Source organism: Jaculus jaculus, chromosome 7 (genome assembly GCF_020740685.1).
Source record: "Jaculus jaculus isolate mJacJac1 chromosome 7, mJacJac1.mat.Y.cur, whole genome shotgun sequence".
Classification (NCBI taxonomy): Eukaryota; Metazoa; Chordata; class Mammalia; order Rodentia; family Dipodidae; genus Jaculus; species Jaculus jaculus.
Genome location: NC_059108.1, coordinates 104,922,552 through 104,945,777, shown reverse-complemented (window position 1 = coordinate 104,945,777; position 23,226 = coordinate 104,922,552). Strand labels below are relative to the sequence as shown.

Below are 23,226 nucleotides of genomic sequence, written 5' to 3'. Positions count from 1 at the left end.
TTGTTTCAGTTTCAGAGTTCTGTTTTGCTAACAGATTTATACATCTGGTCAAAATAGAGTCACAAAGAATAAGTAGCATTTACCATTCTACTAAAAACAATCAAAGAAACTCTGAAATACATAACAACAGTGATTTTTAAGAAGCAAGGCACCAAGTCAAGACAGACAGCAAGTCCGAAGAGGTAGGAAATAAAGAAACTTTATTGCCTCAGCTTATGGCCTTGGATTCAAGGGAGACCAAAGCAACTGCATTATTCAGAATAGAGTATTGCAGAGTATAAGAGTATTTTTAAAAGTCTAAAATATACAGTATGGGGCTGGAGAGATGGCGTAGCTGTTTAGGTGCTTGTCTGCAAAGCCAACAGACGCAGGTTCCATTCCCTAGGACCCACAGAAGCCAGATACACAAGGTGGCACATGTGTTTGGAGTTATTTGCAATGGCTGGAGGCCCTGGTGTGCCCATTTTCTCCCTCTCCCTCCCACCCTTCCTCCTTCTGTCCCTCCCTCTCCCTTTCTCGAATAAATAAATAAAAATAAAATATTTTTTAAAATACACAGTGTATGAAAAAGTTTACTTAATAACATTAAGAATCCAAAGATTACTAGGAATGCAAGTTAGTACAGTAAGAAAAAAATCAGTAAGTCTAACTGACATATAATAAAAGGTGCTATAGCTAGTAGAACAGTAAAATAGTTATAATACTTGTTGTGGAAATGTTTAATAAATTAGTAGAGGTAAGAAGATATTAAAGGCCCAAATCCAACTCTAGGGATAAAAACTAGTCTATGATGGAGTTAAAAGATAGATGAATGGCAGTGTAGATTTTTCAAAATATTGATGTAGAAATTTGAGAATATAGCAATAAAACATATATCCACGATAAAAGATAGAAAAATTTAAGAATAAAAAGAAGCCTGTGTAGTGTGTGACCTAAGAGTCTGAGACAGGAGAGTCACTTGAGCTCAAGCATTCTAAAACAATCTGGGTAGCATGGTAAGACCTGTCTGAAAACATACACATATCATTAAATTGTAGGGTAATTCTGGTTGGCCCCATAATATGTGTTTTATGTTTCTAAAAGAGAAGAGACAAAATGGGAAATGGAAAATAAGATTTGAAAAGAAACAGAATAGCTGAAGCTTTCCCCGAATTTAATGAAACTGCAACTCACAGATTCAAAGCACTTAGAAAAGTCTTTTAGGGAAGAACATTAATATGCATCATTCACTAAATTGCTCACTCATTTGGTAACAAGAAAGTCTTAGAAACGCTAAAAAGATACATTATGTACAAAGAACAAAGAAAAGGATGATGGCATGCTGACAAACGTGTTAGTGGAAACAATGCAAATAAGGAGTTAGTGAAACATAAGAGCTTTTCTTGAGGCCTAGTAGGAAAAAGAAATTGTCAGCCTAGAATTGAATACCTAGAGAAAATACCTTTCAAAACAAAGATAAATTAAAGGCATGTCAGTTACTTTTTTCATCTCTGAAATACAATACCTGATAGAAGCAACCCTAGGAAGATGTTATTTGAGATTACAGGAAATACTATCCATCATGGTGGGAAGGTATATTGGAGCAGTTTGGTCAGTGGTGAAAGGAGCTTGCAGCATACCACATTCATGTCTTGGCAGAGCAGGAAGCAGAGAGCTTGGGCCAGAACCACAGGTGAATATAATAACCTCATTTCTGCTACTATGTCCCATGTATATGCCACAGCTTGTCAAAATAGCACCTTGTTGGGGCCCACCATTCACACAAATAAGCCTGTGAGGACATCTTAGATTTAATTTATAAATTTATAAAGAGTTTTTCAGATTTGGCAAAGGTGAAATATTCATGGAAGTTCTATAGGCATAATTAATTGGCATCAGATGAAAATGTAGATTTACTCAAAGAAATGAAGAACATGATTTTATTCCTGGAGACCACATAGCTAAATATGTAAATTAACATGAAGTGTTTTAAATATTAGCATCTATGCAGGGAAGATGGCTCAATGGTTAAAAGTATTTGTTTGCAAGCCTGCCAACCTGAGCTTGATCCTCCTCAGTACCCACGTAAAGCTGGATACAAAGTGCCCATGCATTTGTAATCCCCAAGTATATATAGTGACAGGAAGAACCAGAAGCTCACACGCAGCAGCAGCAAAGCAGAGAGGCTGTCTCAAAAAAATGGTGGAAGAAGACAAACACCTCAGGTTTGTCCTCTGTCCAGCAAATGTGCATCATAGCATTCACAGACCCCTGAAACATACTTAACATCATATATATACACATATATACACATAGAAATAAAAAAGTGTCCATTAAAATTTTTTAAAGCAAGGATAATTAGTGTGTTCTGGGGTTTATAGTGTACTATAAGTAAGATATATGATAATAGCACATAAATGAGTAGAGAAGTAGAAGTATACATTTGTAAGTCTGACCATAAGTGAAATTGTATGTCACTTGAAAGCAGTTAGCTCTGTAGTAACAAGTATATGCAAACAAAATATTTTAAAATAAATTAGCAAAGATAGCCCAACAATATATAAAAAGGAGAATACATAAAAAATACAGTTGATCTTAGAATGTAGTATTTGGGCCTGGAGAGATGGCTTAGCAGTTAGGGCACTTGCCTGCAAAGCCAAAGGATCCAGGTTCAATTCCCTAGGATTCATGTAAGCCAGATGCGCCCTGGCACACCTATTCTCTGTCTCTCTCTGACCCCCCCCCCCACTAGACTGAGACCCTACCTTTCAGAATCCAAAAATAAAAACTAAAAAAAAGAATTTAATGTTAATCTAACATGTCCTAATTGTTTCAAGTAACTAACCATTGGCACACTATAAAAAAGCCACATGATCAGCTTAACAAACATTTAGCAAAATCCAGTACTCATTCCTCAGTATAGAGAAGAACTTAGTTAATGCAATAAAGAGCATCTGTGAAAACTGTGCAACTAAATTACATTTAAAGACTGACATGGATTTCTCCCAAGATAAAACAAAGCAAGAATATATGCTGCAACATTGTATTAGAGGTTTCAACTAGTGAGAAAGGAACAAACAATGAAATAAATGGTATGTAGTTTGGAAAATAGGAAATGAAAGAGAACCTACAAAGTAGCTACTATAACTAATAAGTGAGGCTTGAACAGCTGTGAACCCAAAATTGCTGTACAGAATCAATTGGATTTCTACGTGTTGACCAAAAATTTAGAAATTGAAATTTAAAGAGAATACTAACAAAACATAAAAATATGACATTCATAGGGATAAATACAGCCAAAGGTACATAAATGCCTGCATACTAAAAGCCACAAAACTGCTGAGAGAAATTGGAGACCTAAGTAACTAACTATACTGTTTTCATGGATTAGAAGGTTCAATACTATTCAGATGTTAATTTTCCCCATTGAACTATATTGAACTATTCAGCTAAATTCCAATCAAAATCCAGCCTCCTTTAATTTTTTTTTTTAAGAAATTGACAAACCAGTTCTAGCATGGTGGCCCATCCCTGTAATGCAAGCATTCGAGGCTAAGGCAAGATGATCAGCCTAGGTTGCAAATTGAAACCCTATCTTTACAAAAAAAAAAAAAAGTGGGGGATAGAGAGAGGCAGTAAAATTGTTGTGGACATGTAAAGTACCTAGAATAGCCAAACAACTTTGACAACCTGATAAGTAGTGACAAAAAACAGATCGTTGTTTGCTGTAAAGAAGAGAATACTTATAAAGGGGCACAAGAGATAGAAACTTGGGAACGGTAAGTTCATTGTCTTACTTGTTTGTGGTGTAATGTTTTAGTAAAATATTTCTGTATTTCTATTTTTATCAGAAAATGAGTTTAAAAGCTTTGCAGTATAGTAAGTGGTAACTAGTAAAAATAAACTTATCTAAATGGTATCCCATCTAAAAAAGACATTTTAGCTTTTTAAAAAATATATTATTCAGTAAAAATTTAAGTAGAAATTTTGGGAGTCCAGTTTGAAGTTTTGCTAATACATACTTTTTTTAAACCTCAGGGTCTTGCTTATTTGCATACTAAAGGCAAAATGCATAGAGATATTAAAGTAAGTTAATTTAATATACTTAAATTATTAATTCTGTTGGAAGAAATCTTAGGATGCTAGTTAATAGTATCTGTATTTTTATTTTAGGGTGCAAATATTTTATTAACAGACCATGGTGATGTAAAATTAGGTATGTTATTTCAAGTTCCTAAATTAATGCGTTTTCAAAAACTTTATAAGTATAAAATGTGAATTAACATTATATAGGTTTAATATTTATATCTAATCATAATAATCCTTACCTTATGTCAGTAATTTTATCTTGAAGCTCAATTTAAGGAAATCTTAAAGATGAGAAATCTATATTCCTAGATGTATTCATTATATTGTTTTTGTTAGAAAAATATAAACCTAGCATTAGAAAACTGCTAAACTGTTCATAGCTTATCACTTACAGAATATTCTTTAGTCATTAATACTTATTCATGTGTGAGAGTACAATCCTTTTATTAACTGAAAAAATGAACTAGGTATGTAATAAATTTTTATGCTTAGCAACAAATATAAAAGTTTATGCAATGAAGAAAAAACTTTTAAAAATAGTACCAAAATGCTAAATTTGTACTGTGTATGGATCAAGGAATTCAAGTGTGTGTTTTCCCATATGTTCAGTTTTTGCCTCCTCGCCCCAAATTAACTTGAGTGTGCTTATAAATATCTATTAACTTTGTTCTTAATAAAGTACATTTTCACTGTAGTAAAATTCCATTTAACTGTTTTCACTTAGTATGCTATGAACCAAGCCAAAAGAGATTTAAGTATTCAACTTATGCACATTTCCTTGACATCAATATCTAAACTACTAATAATGCTGTTGCCTAGAGGTGAAACTTGGACATTCAGGTTATATCAAAAAGAACTAAAATCTTTCACCTTAATTTTTCCTCACCAGCTGATTTTGGTGTAGCAGCAAAAATAACAGCTACTATTGCAAAGAGAAAATCTTTCATTGGCACCCCTTATTGGTAAGACATTGTGATTGCCTTTGTCTGTTTTCTATGTTGATACTTGGTAGTACAAGTGACCATTGAATGCCAGAACACTTGCATTTTTCTTAATACTTTGATATTCTTTATATTGTCAGTTTTCCCTATATTTCCTATGCTAATGTCTACTATTTCAGGGCTTCATATTGAGATATATGAACCTTTCACAAGAAATTCTTCTGTTACCTCTTATAATTTTCTTATTTTTTTTATTCAGTTTTTGCTTATGTTTTAATTGATGATTATACTTTCTGGTTGTTGAAATACATTCATACTACATTAGTCTACACTAGGCTGTATACTCATAGTGTATCCTGTTGATGAGTGACAGAATTATCTATCTGTTTTAATTATTGACAAATCATTGCCATATAATAGAAAACTTCATAAAAAAAAAAAAAGAAAACTTCATATTAAACTTTAACATGAGCCAGGCATAGTGGTTCATGCCTTATAATCACATTACTAGTGAGACTGAAAGAAGAAGATTATCATGAGTTTGTGGGTAATGTGGGCTCCATAGTTGGTTCCAGAACAGACTAGGCTACAGTGTGAAACTCTGACTCAACAAACAAAAAACAGCAGCAACAACAACAAAGAAACTCCATAGTATGTAAAATAATTGAGTGAATATTATAGAAGATGACATGTGAAGTTTGTGTAAAAAGCTAGAATTTTTAATGTGTGGTGTTTGGATAATTTATTATTTTGAAAATAATTGAAAGTAGTTCCATAACTAATATCAAAATTAATTATATACTGAACTGAGTGTGGTGTTGCATGCCTTCAATCCCAGCACTTGGGAAGCAGAGATAGGAGGATCGCTGTGAGTTCGAGGCTACCCTGAAACTACCTAGTGAATTCCAGGTCAGCCTGAGCTAGAGTGAGACCCTACCTTGGGGGGGGGGGGCGGGGGGACTTAATTGTATATTAGAGTAAAATGTAAAAGTAAAAATCAAAGTTATATCAGGAACTTTTTTTTTCTTTTTTTTTTAATTAGTTTTCTATTCAGCAAATACAGGCAGTTTGGCACCATTATTAGGCTCATCCGTGACCTACCCCCTCCCCATTGGCCCTTCCTTGTTGATGTATATGGGTCGTGCATTGTGGAGTTAGCCCACAGTTATTGGTACAATAAATGCCTCTGCATATCCTGACCCAACATGTGGCTCTGACATTCTTTCCGCCCCCTCTTCCGCAAAATTTCCCTGAGCCACGTTGGGTTCATTTTTGGTTTGCTTCAGTGATGAGGTGTTGGGGGCCTCTGAGGCTCTGGCTCTCTGATTTGGCAGGAGTTGATTTTTCTCTGTGTTCATCTCCTTCCCCCTTGTGCTGGTGTCCGGTTCATCAGGAAAACAGCATCCTTGCTTGTTTTGCCAATTTTCCTTAGTTTCAGCCGGGCCCTTTTGAGGTATGATGGTGTGGCTCTCTCCTTAGGATCTGCATCTTATCTTTCTTTCCCCAGGATTTGCAGCTTAGCTAGGCGGTCGCCATCTTGGCCAGAAGTCCCCACCCCCTTTTTTTTTTTGAGGACTCCTGGGGCTGGGGATGTACTTCAATTGGTAAATGCTTGCCTAGTGTGCAGGAAGACCTGGATTTGAACCTCGGTACCATATAAACCAGATGTGGTAGTACATGTTGATAATGCCCATGGCCTGGAAAATGGAGGCAGGTTGATCAACAGTTAATCCTGGACTACCTACATAGGGAGTTCAAGACCAGCCTGGGATACATCACACTATCTCAAAAAAAAAAAAAGGAAACCTTTATTGGCATAAAACTTAAATGGGAAACATTATAAAAGTCTACCGGCTTAAACAATATTAAAATATAAGTAAAATACTGACTAAATAGGCCAAACTATGTTAATATCTTTAATATGTAAGTTCTACTGAAAAAAAAATGTCTCTTGAGAATCAGTTTCTAAGATAACACCTGTAAGGAGCAGTAAAATATAAATGTTTCCCATGTTGAAAATAAACACTAATAAAGGGCATTTTTGGAATCGTGAATAATGCCCTCTATCACTAAATACATAATATTGAAAGTAAAAGGTGGTACAATAATTTTGAAAAGTAATTTGGCAGTAAGGTTTTGTCAAACCTTTAAGTAGTGTTTATATTCCTTAGTCTCAATAGTTCCACTTGTTATTTATTAGAAACATATAACATTCATGTGCAAAGAGCTTTTAGAACATGTTTTAATATAAAAACTGAGGGACAAGGAGATTGTATATATCAATTCAAAGGAATAACACATTGATGTTAGAAATTGTGTAGCGAGGACTAGGAGATATGGCTCAGTGAATAAAGTGCTTGCTGGAGAAGCCAAGTTTAGATCCCTACACCTCACATAAATTAGAAGTTATGGCAGGCTTCTTTCTCCACACTCTGACAAGATGGGAAACAGAGACAGGAGAATTTTCAGGAAACTTACGCATTCACTATCCTGGTGACTGCAGCAATACAAGAGAGTCCGTGCCACAAAATGAGGTAGAAGATGAAGACTGAAACCTGAAAGTTGTTCTCTGACCTCCACATGCTCCATGGTGTATGCACACCTGCACTTACACACATAAACATACACACACAAAAATAAATAAATACATAAATATTATGTTGTAGAAAATGAATGGATAGCAGTAGCAGGGTCTATGAAAAAGTTAATATTAAAAGTAGTATATACTATAAATAATATTTTATAAGAGATATGCATGTTTAAGTAAAAAGTATAGATGAAAATACAAGAAACAGTGACTGACTCTGGTTGAGATCACATTTGTTTTCTTCCATATTTTTTCCTATATCAAATTCTTTTCAATCAGCACATACTGCTTTTAATAAAAGAAAAACTCCTAATAAATAATGTTTAAATAAAAGTTAAAAAAAATAGGTGAGTTAGATTATCTGTATCTTTCTTCCACTCAATCCCTGTTTCCTTCCTCAACCTCTTTCTGTGACTGTCTTCCATTGTAAGCACTCTTCTCCAGTAAAAATTAGCTGGGTTCTGTTCCTTACCCTGTTGCAGTACTGCTACTTTAGCTGTTTTGACTACTTCTCTAGAATAATCCTTCCTGTGTTTATCTTAAGTTTTGCCTTCCCTCCTTTCCATCTTTCGTTCATATATTTATTTATTTATTTTTATATGGTATGTGTATGTATGTTCATATGTGTTTAGGCACACATGTCAGAGGGGCATGTGTATGTGTGTATTGTGCTTATTGGGAGCCAGAGGTTATTGTTAAGCTTCTTAATTATTCTTTCACATTATTATTATCATTATTATTATTATTATTATCATCATCATCATTATTATTATTGTGGAAGCAAACCAAACAGACTTGCTTTTTGTTTTAATGTGAGAGAGAGAGAATTGGCATGCCAGGGCTTTCAACCACTATAATCGAACTCCTGATGCATGTACCACCTTGTATGCATGTGCAGCCTTGAGCGTGCGTCACTTTGTGCATCTGGCTTATGTGGAATCTGGCGAGTCGAACATGGGTCTTTAGGCTTTACAGGCAAGCATCTTAACCACTAGGCTATCGCTCTAGCCCTCACATTATTTTTGAGGGGACAGGATTTCTCATTGAACTAGGGACTCACCAGTTCAGCTAGACTGGCTTTTGTTTTGTTTTGGTTTTGGTTTTGATTTTTTGAGGTTGGGTCTTGTTGTAGCCTAGGCTGACCTGGAATTCACTTTGTAGTCTCAGGGTAGCCTTGAACTCATGTTGATCCTCCTACCTCTGTCTCCCAAGTGCTGGGATTAAAGGTGTACACCACCATGCCCTGCATAGACTAGCTTTTTAATATTCACGTTTTGGTGACTGGGCTGTAGCTCACTGACAAAGGTACTTGCATAGCATATTCAAGTCTGGGTTCAATTTCCAACACCATAAAATAGCAAAATAATCTTGGGTATACACATTTTGTCTCACTTTAGACATATACATTATATTCCATATTTAAGTTGAGATACAGTGTGCAAATATGTATCAACTAATGTAGGCTATAATGTTTTTGTAATCTAGGTACATGTAAAAGCATCTTATAATTTATATATACTTAATATAATTCATAACCTTTAAAATAGAAATAATAATATTACCCCACAACAGTATCATCTACAACTTATAAATTTAAAGGTAACTACTATATACCAAAGTCCTTTGTAATATTTCTCTTGTTTGTATTTATTTTGGGGAGAAGTGTTTGATAGTGTCTTGCTGTGTAGCTCAGGCTGGCATCAAACTGAAGATATACCTGCCTCAGTCTCTCAAATGCTTGCAGATATTTCCCAGCACACCTTGTGTTTTTTATTTTTATTTATTCTTAATTGTTTTGTTTATTTTTATTTATTTATTTGTGAGCAAGAGAGAAAAAGGCAGATAGACAGAGGGACATTGGGCGTGCCAGGGCCTCCAGCAACTGCAAACAAACTCCAGAGGCATGCACCACCTTGTGCATCTGGCTTACATGGGTCCTGGGGAATTGAGCCTTGAATTGGTGTCCTTAGGCTTCACAGGCAAGTGCTTAACTGCCAAGCCATCTCTCCATCCCACACCTTTTTTTTTTAAATAGTACTCATTTGCCTATCCGGTTTCACCTCACTCAGCTCACAATATACTTCATGTTGTCATGAGCTTTTTTCCATAATTAAATTTTTCAGTAGGTCCACATCATTTTCAAAAGAAAATAAAAACTTACTTATAAAAGTAATTTTATAACTTGTCCCTAATATGAAGGCTCATTATCCATACATTTTCTAGGCTCTTCCTCTACCATCTGTTGTGAAGAATTTGTTTTTCATTTCCCCACCTATCAGACTTACACTTTTGTAAAATAAAGTGAATGACTAAAAACCAATGCATTTAAACAAGAGAGAATGCTACTGTAGTGATCACTGCCTGCCTGCTCATCAGCAGTGTGTGGTTCCATTACAGTCTGTAGAGCACACATGGAACAGCGGTGCAGCTGCCCAGTGCTTTCCTCATCCCTGCTTTTGTAGGGATTTCCTCAGAAATGCCTTTAGCTTCCTGTTGATTCATTTTTTAAGTTTCACCTCCTTTGGAAACATTACCTTGACTTTTAATATTCCTTTTCATTTCCTGTATTGAATAACAAGCTCACCTGACAAGCTTTAGAGTAAGACATTAATTTTAAAATATATATATTTTTTAAAGGGCTGGAGAAATGGATTAGTGGTTAAGGCACTTGCCTGTGCAGCCTAAGGACCCAGGTTCAATTCCCCAATACCCACATAAGCCAGATGCACAAGGTGGTACATGCATCTGGAGTTGGTTTGCAGTGGCTAGAGGCCCTGGTACACCCATGTTCTCCATTTGCTCCTCTCTCTCTCTCTCTCTTTCTCTCTCTCTCTCATTAATTAATTTTTTAAAAAAAGAGTAAAACATGATTTTTTTTTTCCCTGAGCACCAGTATTCCAAGAAGGAAATTCAAGTAATGCATAATGAGTTTTTTAAAAGACATGCAACTCTTTCTGGTAAGGTTTCTTCTCTCCTAATAAATAATATTCAGCTTCTTTCCCTGTAAAGCTAGTGAGCATAACAAAAATCAACAGATTTTTATTTAAAAAATATAAAAATGAGCTGGAGTGATGGCTTGGTGGCTGAGGCACTTGGCTGCGAAGCCTAAGGACCCAGATTTGATTCCCCAGGACCCATGTAAGCCAGATACACAAAGCGGTGCTAGTGTCTGGAGTTCGTTTGCAGTGGCTGGAGGCCCTGGTGCACCCATTCTCTCTCCCTCTCTCTCAAGTAAATAAATAAATAAAAGATTAATATATATACTGTATTGTAAATAAATAAGTTATATAATGCTATATTCATGATTCCTTCTAGGATGGCCCCAGAAGTTGCAGCCGTGGAGAAGAATGGTGGCTACAACCAACTCTGTGATATCTGGGCAGTAGGAATAACAGCTATTGAACTTGGAGAACTTCAACCACCTATGTTTGATCTTCATCCAATGAGGTGTTCTCATTATTTATAATTATACAGTTATAGCTCTGGGAGTACAAGCCCTTTTTTAAATATATCAAAATAGTGGAAGTATTGTAAGGCAATCATAGGTAATGCCATGTAAAACCTGCTCTTGGTGTCTAGCTGCTCCTAAACAAAAGTGAGTTCTCTACCCACTTGCAGCTTTTCCATCAAACATCAAACAAATTTGCCTTAATAGTCAGACTGGGATAGGCCACTTGAACTACACAAGTCTTTTTGAGTCTTTCATATTAATTCCTCTATCAATTCATCTTGTTTATTTTTTTTACTTACATAAAAATATAAGTAAATGGTAGAATGCACATTTGCTTTTCTATATTCCCATTTGATTTTCTTTCTTTTATTTTGTCTAGGGAAATGAAGAAGTAGCTATACCTAGCTAGTATAATTGCTGATCATGTTTTATGATATAGTATCTTCTAAAAATTAGGGCTTTGTAAGGTTGATTTTTTTTTTTGAATGAAAAGATATATTGAACTAAGTTTTTTTTGTTTGGTTTTTCAAGGTAGGGTCTCACTCTAGCCCAGGCTGAACTAGGATTCACTATGTAGATTCAGAGTGGCCTCAAACTTTTGTTGATCCTACCTCTGTTTTCCAAGTGCTGGGATGAAATGTATGCACCACCACACCCAGCAAAATGTAAATAAACATTTTGTTTTTGTTTTTGGGGTAGGGTTTCACTCAAGCTCTGGCTGACCTGAAAATCACTAGGTAGTCTCAGGGTGGCCTTGAACTCACAGTGATCCTCTTACCTCTGCCTCCTGAGTGTTGTGATTAAAGGCATGTGCCACCATGCCTGGCTGTAAAATGTAAACTTTGAACAGTATAAAAATTAAAAAGAAACCAACAGAATAGGGAAATTGTTCTCCTAATAAATGATCAAGCATGGATTCATTTATGTTACATAGAGAAATAAAAAAAGATAGATTTCTTATGAGTAGGTACCAGATACTGAAGAAGCATTGAACTAAAGGTAAGCAAGTTAAGAGATACCTATTGTGAGCTAGAATGCAAATAAATGTTGATCTTTAGGAAAATAATTGATTGTTATTTGTTAAGAGTAATACAAATGAAAGGAAGAGAAGAGATGGCTCAGCATTTTAAAGCACTTGCCTGCAAAGCCTAGCGACCAGGTTCAGTTCCCTATTACCTACGTAAAGCCAGATACACAAGGTGGCACATGCATCTTAAGTTCATTTGCAGCAGCCAGAGGCCCTGGCATACCCAATATCTCTGTCTCTCTGCTTACAAACACACACACAATGATTTTTGCAACAAATATTGAGATTGAGCATTTTAGGAATTTTTTCTTACGTCATCCATTTTTCTACCTCATAGTCTATAGACCAACAAGTCAAAAGTGAATTCATAAAATCCTTTTATAGTTTGTCTTATGTATGGTGAAAGAATATGGGAATTTATTATCTAAATAAAGCAAAGAGATCAGGAAATGTACATAACTTGCCAAAATAACTGGATACTGTTCTTTGATTAAACATATAACTTAATGTTAAAGTAAGGTAGCATCTCTGTGTTATAAAATAATATACAGTTATATAAATATGCTTTAAATATAATGTTAGTTACCTAGGGTACTACGTGCTAATGAAACTACATGTTTATAGTTTTGTGAATAAGGTATGGTTTGAAATTTATAGATAGTGTCTGTAGCTTTGGGAAATTTTTCATAGCCTTTCTAAGACATAAAAAAATTATAAGGGCAAGGAATACAGTTCAGTGATAATAGCTCTTTCTAACATATATAAGGCTCAGAGTTTGATCCCCAGTGCTATAAGAAAATGAAATATAAAATATTTAATTTTTAAGCACAAAACAATTAGTGTCTTAATGTGTGATGGTTTTACATAAATTCATTACAGAATATTTATTCTGATTGTTAGATGTAGTAATCAAAGTATTTTGCTATTATCTAACTTAAGTTTTTATTTCAGGGCTCTCTTTTTAATGTCAAAAAGTAATTTTCAACCTCCAAAACTAAAGGACAAAACAAAATGGTGAGTTAAAGAATATATGGTCTTATAGAATTTTACAATTGAGAGGAATACAGGTGTAGTTCCCTTACTTTATAGAAACTGAAACCAGAGCTCCTGGGCATTAATTAAGCATCTTGCCCCATGTTACATAGCTAGTCTATTTATAAGAGTGTAGCAAAAATCTAGGTTTATTTTCTGGTCGGTGTTCTTTTTAATTCACTGCTTATTTAAAGCACAGTCACTTTCTAGCATGTTGTCATCTTGAGTAAAGAAGTGTGATAAAGGGAAGGATTTAAATGAATAAAGATTTTGGAAATTCGTGTTTTTTAACCTTTATTCTTTTATATTCATAATTACATGTTGACTTTCAGGGAAAGGTAGTTGAAAAGGCTTCCCAGATATTGTGACACTTATAATTTAATTTCTGTGAGGTGTTCTCTGTATTCCTTCCATAGTACTCAAAGGGATTGTTACTTATTTTCATCCTAATCACTTCTTTTTTATGCTTATCATTATAGTTCATAAAAATAACATCAGTTAGATGGTGAAAATTAAAATTATTTTCTAATAAATAATCTTCTACATACCATTTTATAAAATAAACCAGTCAGATTGCAGAACAGGTATTGCCATCAGAGTCCTTGGTAGTCTATGATACTATTTATCTCCATGTTGTCTGTCATAATCACAGTGACTATGCAGTGACTTGATTTCTCTGCTGAGAATCACTGTGTGGTGGTTGTGATTGCTGATTACTGAAGTTAGTTTCTTGGATTCTTTTTTTTCTTTTCTTCTTTTTTTTTTTATATGAGGGAGAGAATGGTCATGTCAGGGTCTCTAATCACTGCAAACAAACTCCAGATGCATGTGCCACCTTGTGCATCTGGCTTCTTGGGATCTGGAAAATCACACCTGGGTCCTTAGGTTTCACAGGCAAGTGCTTTAACCACTAAGCCAACAACTCCGGTCCTGGATTCTTGACTAGTATCTTCCCAAGGACAGTCTTAGCAAGTGACAGAACTATCCTATTTGTTATTAATAAGGACAACATGATTCTTTTCATTTTTTTTTCTTTCCTTTCCCTGCTTTATCAGTACAAGCAGCAGAAAAATCCCACTGGTTGCTAAAAATCACTCTTCATTCTTTGTCTTTTTTGTTTCCAGTTTAGTCTTCCTCTAGCTCAGGTTGACCTAGAACTCACTATAGCCTCAGGCTGTCTGGAGACTCAGATCCTGCTGTCTCAGCCTCCCCATGCTGAGATCAGAGGTGTGCACCACCACACCTAACTCTTTTGCCTCCCCCCCCCCATAAGAATTCCAATAGCCTTTTTAGGATTTAAATTATCATTTACATTAATACTCCTTGCCATACCATCCAACTCTTTGATATATCAAAATTTTTAGAAATTACTATATAAGTTAGGCAATAAGGATAGGACATTTTTGGCTTCTAGGTTGTACCTAGAAAAGGACTTAAATCATATAATTTGACACAGCCTACCCATTTATAATTTTTAATGTGGGATATTACTGTTGTTACTTAATTGCATATTACTTCAGAGACAAAGTGACTCAAATGCTTGCAAGGAATATGTTGTGTTTCAGGTTTGGTTTTTTGATTTCTGTACAACTGAGTTCATAAGGGGGAAAATAATGTTTCAGATTATCTTTTTTTAAAAAAAATAATTTATTTGAGAAATAGAGTGTGTGAGTGAGTGTATGGGTACACTAGGGCCTCTTGCCACACTATACATGAACTCCAGATGCATACACCACTTTGTGAATCTGACTTTATATGGGGATTGGGTAATTAAACTTGGGCCATCAGGCTTTCAATCAAGTACCTTTAACCACTGAGCCACTTCTCCAACCCATGTTTCAGATTTTTCTAACTCCTAAGTTAATTTTATTTAGTAAGATAAAAAAGTTAATATTAGTGAAATATTTTTGTATATGTCTCTTTTTATTTGAAGGTCATCAACATTCCATAATTTTGTCAAAATAGCACTAACTAAAAACCCCAAAAAAAGACCAACTGCTGAAAGACTTCTGACTGTAAGTCAATGGAATTGTAGGACTCCTGTAGTTACTTATTAGACATATCACTATAACAAAAGTATTTTGGCTTTAATATATAAAAATGTTAGTAATCTCAAATAGCAGGGGTCAGCAAACTTTCTGTAGGGTCCAGATACTAAATATGTCTGACTCTGTGAAGTGGATAATGTCTCTCATAACTAATCATTTTTGCACTAATAGCACAAAATTATCCATGGACATTATATAGTATACATGGTTATAGGTTTAATAATAAAACTTTACTTATAAAAACAGCTACAGTATACCAGATTTTGCCCCTGTAGTTTGATGACCCCCCTGTCTTGGAGAAAACTCTTTAAAATGTTGCTGTTATCTAAAATTAATTGCTTGTTTTGACTTGTTATGTAAATTTTATACTGTGCTTCACATATATCTATAAAATAGTTTGGTACAAGAAATTAATGAGTCTAACAATCCAAGAAAACTTTATAACTGTTAGTTGTTTGCTATAATATATATGCTTTCTTTTATAATTGTGACACATACCACAGCATTTGTATATCCATATAGCCACATCAGTAGTGAACATTAATGGTACTGCTGTTTATAATTTTACAACCTAATATAGATCAGATGATTATACATAAAGTATTCATGTTCTAAACCTGTATCACAAAAGGTTTTTAGTTATATATTTTATGGATTCACTGATCAATACTTTCATTAATAACATTCTCAGTTTGTTTATATTAGTAGACTCCTATGCTTGTCTACTACTGTTTCCTGGGTAAAAAAGTACAAATAACATTTTCTGTAAGCTATAGCTATAAAAGCACATTCATGAAATTTTATTTTGTTTCATTTTTACTTAGCATACTTTTGTTGGGCAGCCAGGTCTCTCTAGAGCCCTAGCAGTTGAATTGTTGGACAAAATGAACAACCCAGACAACCATGCACATTACACTGAAGGAGATGATGACGACTTTGAGGTAAGGGAGTAGTATCAGCCTAATATTTGAAAAATATGATTAGTATGGCTTTTTCTTTATTGCTTATTTCTTTTTTAAGACAAGGCCTCATACTGTAGTCCAGGCTGACCTAGAACTTACTATGCAACTCATACTGGCCTTAAACTGAGCCTCTTGATTGCTGGGATTACAGGCAAAAGCCACTATACCTGTTTTAGAGTTTGTTTTCTGGTTCAGTGTTTCAATATAGTTAAATAGGTATAGCTACAAAGATCTAACAGTGTAAACTGTACTTAACCCTTCTTATAATTCTACTTATTGTGCCTATAATTATAACCTGCTCATACTTTTTGGTTGTTTAGGAAGCATTCTCACTCTAGCCCAAGTTACCCTCAAACTCACAGCTGTCCTCCTACCTTAGCCTCCTGAGTGTTGAGATTAAGGCCTGCATGCAAATCCTTCATACTTTAATTTTTACTCTTTAAAATATATATATATTGTTTGTTTGTTTATTTAAGAGAAAGCCAGAAGTGGCAGCTCACACCTTTAATCCCAGCACTTGGGAGGCAGAGGTAGAAGGATCGCTGTGAGTTTGAGGCCATCCCAAGACTACATAGTGAATTCTAGGTCAGCCTGAGCTAGAATGAGACCCTACCTCAAAAAACAAAAACAAAAAAAATTGTTTATTTAAGAGAAAGAAAGAGACAGAGGGAAAGAGAATGGGTGTCCCAAAGCCTCTAGCCACTGCAAGCGAACTCTACACCCATGTGCCACCTTGTGCATCTGGCCTACATGGGGAATTGACCCTGGGTCCTTAGGCTTTGCAGGCAAGCACCTTAACCGCTAAGCCATCTCTCCAGCCACTTCATACTTTTCTTAATCCTAGTTCTGTCCAAGATTAGTCATTAACATGATCTCTTCTATTTTCATAGTCTGTTTGAAGGTTTCAAGATTTGACCACAGTTAAAATCAGTCCCCAGAGCACCCCTTCCCCGCACATATGTCTGAAAGTTGAGGGTGCTTTCTTCTCCCTAGGTTTTAGCCCCTGTAGTGAGAGTTCAATCTTCCTATAAAGGTATAGAGAGAGAACATTTGCTTCCTAGGATATATAGCTTTTAATTAAAACCTTACTTTGGACTAAGAAAAGTGTTAGCCATAACACATGTACATATTATTTTTCACAAAAAGCTCCTTAGAAATAGCTTATCGTTTTAAAAATATTTCCACTTATGCCTTTCAACATAATGCAGATAATTTAAAGAACTTGAAATCTCCATTTGTAAAATTTCCTTCTTCAATACCTCTTTAAAAGTATTATTTTTTATATAATTACATGTAGGTTTATTCCATCTTCTCTTTGAAAATATTGTAGGGTTGTTTTAGATATACTGTATGTAATAACAACCTAAAAAACAGAAGCAAGGTAATTTCTGCTCATTGACCAGTACCCATTTATGTTTACATGCAATTTAACAGTATTGTTTTACCAGTATTTCATTTTATTTCTTTGTTCTCATGTTTATCTCTTTGCATTATTTTTCTTTATGTCTCTAACTTCACTTTTGATAAAAATATACAACTAAAGCTTACATGTCAATCGAGTTTTTAAAAATTTTTTTGTTCTTTTTTTTTATTTATTTGAGAATGACAGAGAGAAAGAGGCAGAGAGAGAGAGAGAGAGAATGGGTGCGCCAGGGCCTTCAGCTGCTGCAAATGAACTTCAGATACCTGCGCCCCCTGTGCATCTGGCTAATATGGGTCCTGGGGAATCAGTCCTCAAACTGGGGTCCTTAGGTTTCACAGGCAAGCGCTTAACCACTAAGGCATCTCTCCAGCCCAATCTGTTCCTTTAATTAAAGGAAATTTTACATTTCGTATTACTTACATTTTAAATTATACTTTGTAAGTATTGTACTAATAGGTCACTAATACTCATTCAGTACTTGTTTCTATACTAATTCCTATAGTACTCAAATATGTCTTTCGTAGTAAGTGCAATTATTAATATCCTTGTTTTACAAATGAGGAAACAGGTGACAAGAAACAGAAGTAATTTGTCCAAGATCATGTGACTTGTATGTAATGCAGTCAGGATTTAGATCCAGTCAAACTAGCTCCAAAACTGATTCTCTTGCTTAATACATCATCATATCTATGTGAATGCTTAGTAGAAGTAGTCCTTAGAGTATCTTTAAAAACTAATCTTAGTTTTCTCAATGTCTAGTGCATAGTATAATCTTATTAAAAGCAGCTAATCAATTTTCTTCTTTATTAGATATGTACATACTCAGGTGTAAACTGCACATGTTGGTACCATCCTTAGCCTCCTCCCTATCCTTCCCCCTCTGAATTTAGAGTGAAAATATTAAACTTGCCATTTCTAGATCTTTGCTCCCATCACTTAAATCATCATTTGCAGACTTAAGATTATTAGGTTTTTAAGCCAGATATGGTGGCTCATGCATGTCATCCTAGCACCCAGAAAACTGAGGCAGGAGGTTTGCTGTGATATTAGCCTAGGCTGCATGCTAAGTTCTAGTCCAGTCAGGGCTACAGTGTGGAAACCTTGTCTTAAAATAAGAAGAGAGGGCTGGAGGGATAGCTTAGTGGGTAAGGCATTTGCCTGCAAAGCCAAATGACCCAGGGTTGATTACCCAGGACCCATTAGCCAGATGCATAAGGGGGCACATGTGTCTGGAGTTCGTTTGCAGTGGCTGGAGGCCCCATCGCGCCTATTATCTCCCCCTTCCCTCTTTCTCTGTCAAATAAATAAATAAATTGTTGTTATTAAAAAACAAGAGAAAGAAAGAGGAGCTAGTTGGTAAAGTGCCTGCCACACAGCCACACAAGCATGAGGACCTGGGTTTAGAGCCCCAGCACCCATGTAAAAGCTGGATGTGGTAGCACACTTCTATAATCATAGCACTCAAGGGGCAGAGATAGGAAGATCCCTAAAGCTTTTTGGCTAGCTAGTTTAGCCAGACCGGTGAGTTCCAGTTTCCATGAGAGCCTTGAAAAGTAAGGTAGAAAGCAATTGAGGAACACTCAATGTCAACCTCTGGCCTCCACAATCATGTGCACACATGTGCCAACACACATCCAACATGCATACCTACCCACACATACTTTACACATGCAAAAAAGATTTTAATCTCTTAACTTTTAAAAAGTTATTCAAACCTATAGTATGAGCATTTTATTTATAACATGTAGAATTAGATATGTAAAAGAAGCTAGTTGAGTTCATCTAACGTTGACATTTTTTATGTCACTAGTGAAGGAGATAGGGAATTTAAGATATTAAGAAGAGATTGCTTAAAATGTTTGGACTACTAGATATAAACTGGAAAGGGAGAAAAGGAAAGGTAATAGGCGTGATGATGATGATGGCAAGTGAGAAAGTAGAGGATTCATGAACTCGCTTCAGGCAGGAAAATTGACCCAGTGAAATGGGAGTGAGAGAGCCAACTCAAAGAATTGGATCTTTAATCCAGGGGGCCCTTTAGGAGTGAGGCATGCACTTAAGTGTCTGAGAATGTCTGAAATCTGGCACTGTGGATCCACATCAGCTGTGAACTCTCTTAGTATGATAATGGGTCTTGAAATAGAGGGGAAAAATGCAAACCACTTTCAGAGCCATCAGTGAATGAAAATGAGTCATGGAACTTTGGTAGGTAGGGGTTGATCTCAAGGCATGGCATCAAAGGGCAGGAGCTTATACAAGGTAGAAAAGTAAGCTTCCCCTCCCTATACCCAGTACTCCTCCCAGCTATACCTTCACACACTTGCAGATTACCCCTAAATCTCACTGGTCCCTTGTAAAATCTCCAAACAGTTCCATCTACTGAGAAGCTAAGATTTGAGAGCCCTTGCCTGGCATTCAGAGTCTTTCATGATCTGGCTTACCTTCCATCTGTCTTTCCATATAGTTTTGTCATCTACTCACCTTACGCTTTACTGTACCCAAATAATTACAACCCAAACTTCCTGCAAATATGCATTTCTTTTATTTCTTATCTCACTTTGCTCATGGTCTTTCTGTGTGATGTGATGCTTCTCCACATTGCTATCTATCTAATGCCTACTTATGCCCCAGATAAAATATTTATATAGATTTTCTATGTTCCTTCAGCTAAGTATAAGAGGAATGTCTCCCTTTTCTGTACTTGAATAGCAATCCATTTATCTTCTTTAATAAATGGCACTGACCATTGTCTAATTTTATAAATGCCTGTATCCCTTATCTTCTCTGATTATAAATTCTCTGAGGATAAGATTTATATCTGATGGTCTGTGAATCCCTTCAGTATTTTATACAGTATTAAATAAGTGAGTAAACTTAATGTTTGTTGTATCATTTTTTGTTTTTACTCTCATTAACTTTTATAGTAATTAACTATATTTATCAATAAGTGATCACTTAAAAAGAAAATTTAACCTTTTAACTCTATCATTCAAATTGTCTAAGTGTCTATGTTATGCTTATATTCACAGCCCCATGCAATTATTCGTCATACCATTAGATCTACAAACAGGAATGCCAGAGCTGAACGGACAGCTTCAGAAATAAATTGTATGTGTTTGGTATACATTTTCCATTGGTGGTTTTGGAGGGTAAACTGCTGGGTATTCTTGTATTTTTTAGGGAATTATAAGTTATTGAACTAATTAAGGCTGCTTACTTTTAACATAACAGAATATGTCTAACATGGTTTGCTTTTCTAGCTTCATCCAAATTCTGTTGGCTATTTTTTTTTAAATTTTTTTTTAATTTATTTGAGAGCGACAGACACAGAGAGAAAGACAGATAGAGGGAGAGAGAGAGAATGGGCGCGCCAGGGCTTCCAGCCTCTGCAAACAAACTCCAGACGCGTGTGCCCCCTTGTGCATCTGGCTAACGTGGGACCTGGGGAACTGAGCCTCGAACCGGGGTCCTTGGGCTTCACAGGCAAATGCTTAACTGCTAAGCCATCTCTCCAGCCCTCTTTCTTCTTTTCTTTCTCTCTCTCTTTGTCTCTCTCTCAACAAAAATAAATTTAAAAAATAGAAAAATAACATTGTGTATCATCACATAAACTACAATTGTTGCATAGTTAGTATTTTTCCAGTGTTCCTTCATATTTTTGATGAATATTTTAAGCCAGGTGATAATCTCAGATATCTTTCTTCTCAGACACCATCTATCCTTTTTTTGAAAACTTTCATTAATAATCCTAGCCCATTACCTTTTCTCCCCTCTTCCCCATTCCTCTTATTTCTAACTAGTCCTTTTTTTATTATTTTAACATATTTTATTTATTTATTTGAGAAAGAGAGAGAACAGGCACACCAGGGACTCCAGCCACTTCAGGCAAACTCCAGATGCATGTGCCCCTCGTGCATCTGGTTTACATGGGTCCTGGAGAATCAAACCATCCTTTGGCTTTACAGGCAAATGCCTTAACTGCTGCTAAGCCATCTCTCCAGCCACTACCTAGTCCCTGTTCTACTTTGATGTCATTTCTATTTTACTTTTGTACCTTTTTTTTTTTTTATGAGACAAGACTGAAACTCATCAAGTAGGCTACCCTGGCTGACCAGTGATCCACCCATCTCTGCCTCACCAGTGCACCACCATGCAGAGCTTTTTTTACATTGGTTCTGGGGATTAAGATCAAACGTAGGTCCACATGCTTATAAGACAAGCACTTTACCACCTGAGCTATTTCCTTAGCCCTTTGTTTTTGTTTGTTTGCTTGCTTTTTGAGATAGCTCTTGCTGTATAGCCTAGGCTGGTTTATAACTTCCAGTGAATCTGCCACCTCAGCTTCCTGGATACTGAGATTATAGGTGTGCACCAGAACATCTAGATGAAGTCCAAGATTTCTTGAAACCAAGTATCTGTAGCTCTTTAGATACAGATATAGGTGACTGGAATGTGAGAATGTCTTTCCCTATTAATTATTCCAATGGAGAATTGTCATAGTTCAACCCGTAGTAATTCAAGATTTTGTGTCTTTGTTAGTGCTGGTGCCAAGCTTGCTGTCTTCTTTCTTCATTTATTTATTTATTCATTTATATTTTGAGGTAGGGTCTTGCTCTAGCCCAGACTATCTTAGAACTCACTGTAATCTCAGAGTGGCCTTGAACTCAAGGCAATCCTCCTACCTCTGCCTCCTAAATGCTGAGATTAAAGGCAAGGCATGCGCCACCATGCCCAGCAGCTTGCTGTCTTCTGTGTTGTTCCCATATATAGTAAAAAAAAACTCTGTGGGTCCTGGATACCAGAAATGAAAGTGGCAAAGTTGCTATTCTTTTATAGCACTATATTTATTTTGTGTCACTATAGAGTATTCTATTGATCTAATTTTGTCTTTTATAGCTTTTGAGTTTTGCACTATATTTAGCTAAAATTCTTGATTCCAAAACCACAAAAGAATTTTCTTTCAGTTTCTTTTTGCATTTTTATCTTTAAATTTTAAATTAAATATCTAATCCTTGAATATAAAGTTTTTGGCAGAAGGTATAAAGTATGGATTAAGGTTTAGTATATTCTCTCTAGATGACTACCTATTTGTCTCAGTGTTCTTTATTTAAATTTTGATCATTTTATTGATTTGATATGCTGTATTTATTACAATACTAAACTCCTATATATATTATAGTGCTTTTTTCTGGAAGTTTTGTTGTTTTTTTAGTAATGTACCAGTAGTGAACTTGAGATTATTATATATGCTAAAATTTGTTAGGATATTTTCTCTACTATTCCCAGATACATACAGCATGTTTTTTTATTTTACTTAAGAATATTATACTTTCCTCACATATACTTCAGAATCTGCAACTTTAGTCTTGTAAAATTCATAGTATTTTTCCAGATATCTTATTAAATTTAGATACTAACTTTGAAATATTTTCATCTTCACTCAGGCTTAACTAAAATTGGTCTTTTAAAAAACAATAGCATTTAATTTATTTAAGAGAAAGAGGCAGACAATGGGTGCACAAGGGATTCTTGCTGCTGCAAATGAACTCCAGAAGCAGATGCCATTTTGTGCATGGGGCTTTACATAGATAATGGGGACTTGAACCCTGACCTAGCAGGCTTTACAAGCACATTTTTTTAACAGCTGAGCCATCTCCATAGCCTAAAATTGGTCTTTTAGGCATACC

General features: G+C 35.4%; 1 protein-coding gene across 2 annotated transcripts in view; it reads left to right on the top strand.

The window, feature by feature from the left end:
• The window catches only part of Map4k5 (mitogen-activated protein kinase kinase kinase kinase 5), a 134,253-nt gene that overhangs the window by 67,443 nt on the left and 43,584 nt on the right, over positions 1-23,226 (top strand). For both annotated transcript variants that reach the window (XM_045154281.1, XM_004649167.3), the window contains exons 7-14: positions 4,018-4,065; positions 4,153-4,195; positions 4,958-5,030; positions 10,912-11,043; positions 13,026-13,088; positions 15,040-15,121; positions 15,979-16,095; positions 20,569-20,647. In XM_045154281.1, the coding sequence (XP_045010216.1) occupies positions 4,018-4,065; positions 4,153-4,195; positions 4,958-5,030; positions 10,912-11,043; positions 13,026-13,088; positions 15,040-15,121; positions 15,979-16,095; positions 20,569-20,647 (637 nt within the window). The remainder of the gene's footprint in view (positions 1-4,017; positions 4,066-4,152; positions 4,196-4,957; positions 5,031-10,911; positions 11,044-13,025; positions 13,089-15,039; positions 15,122-15,978; positions 16,096-20,568; positions 20,648-23,226) is intronic.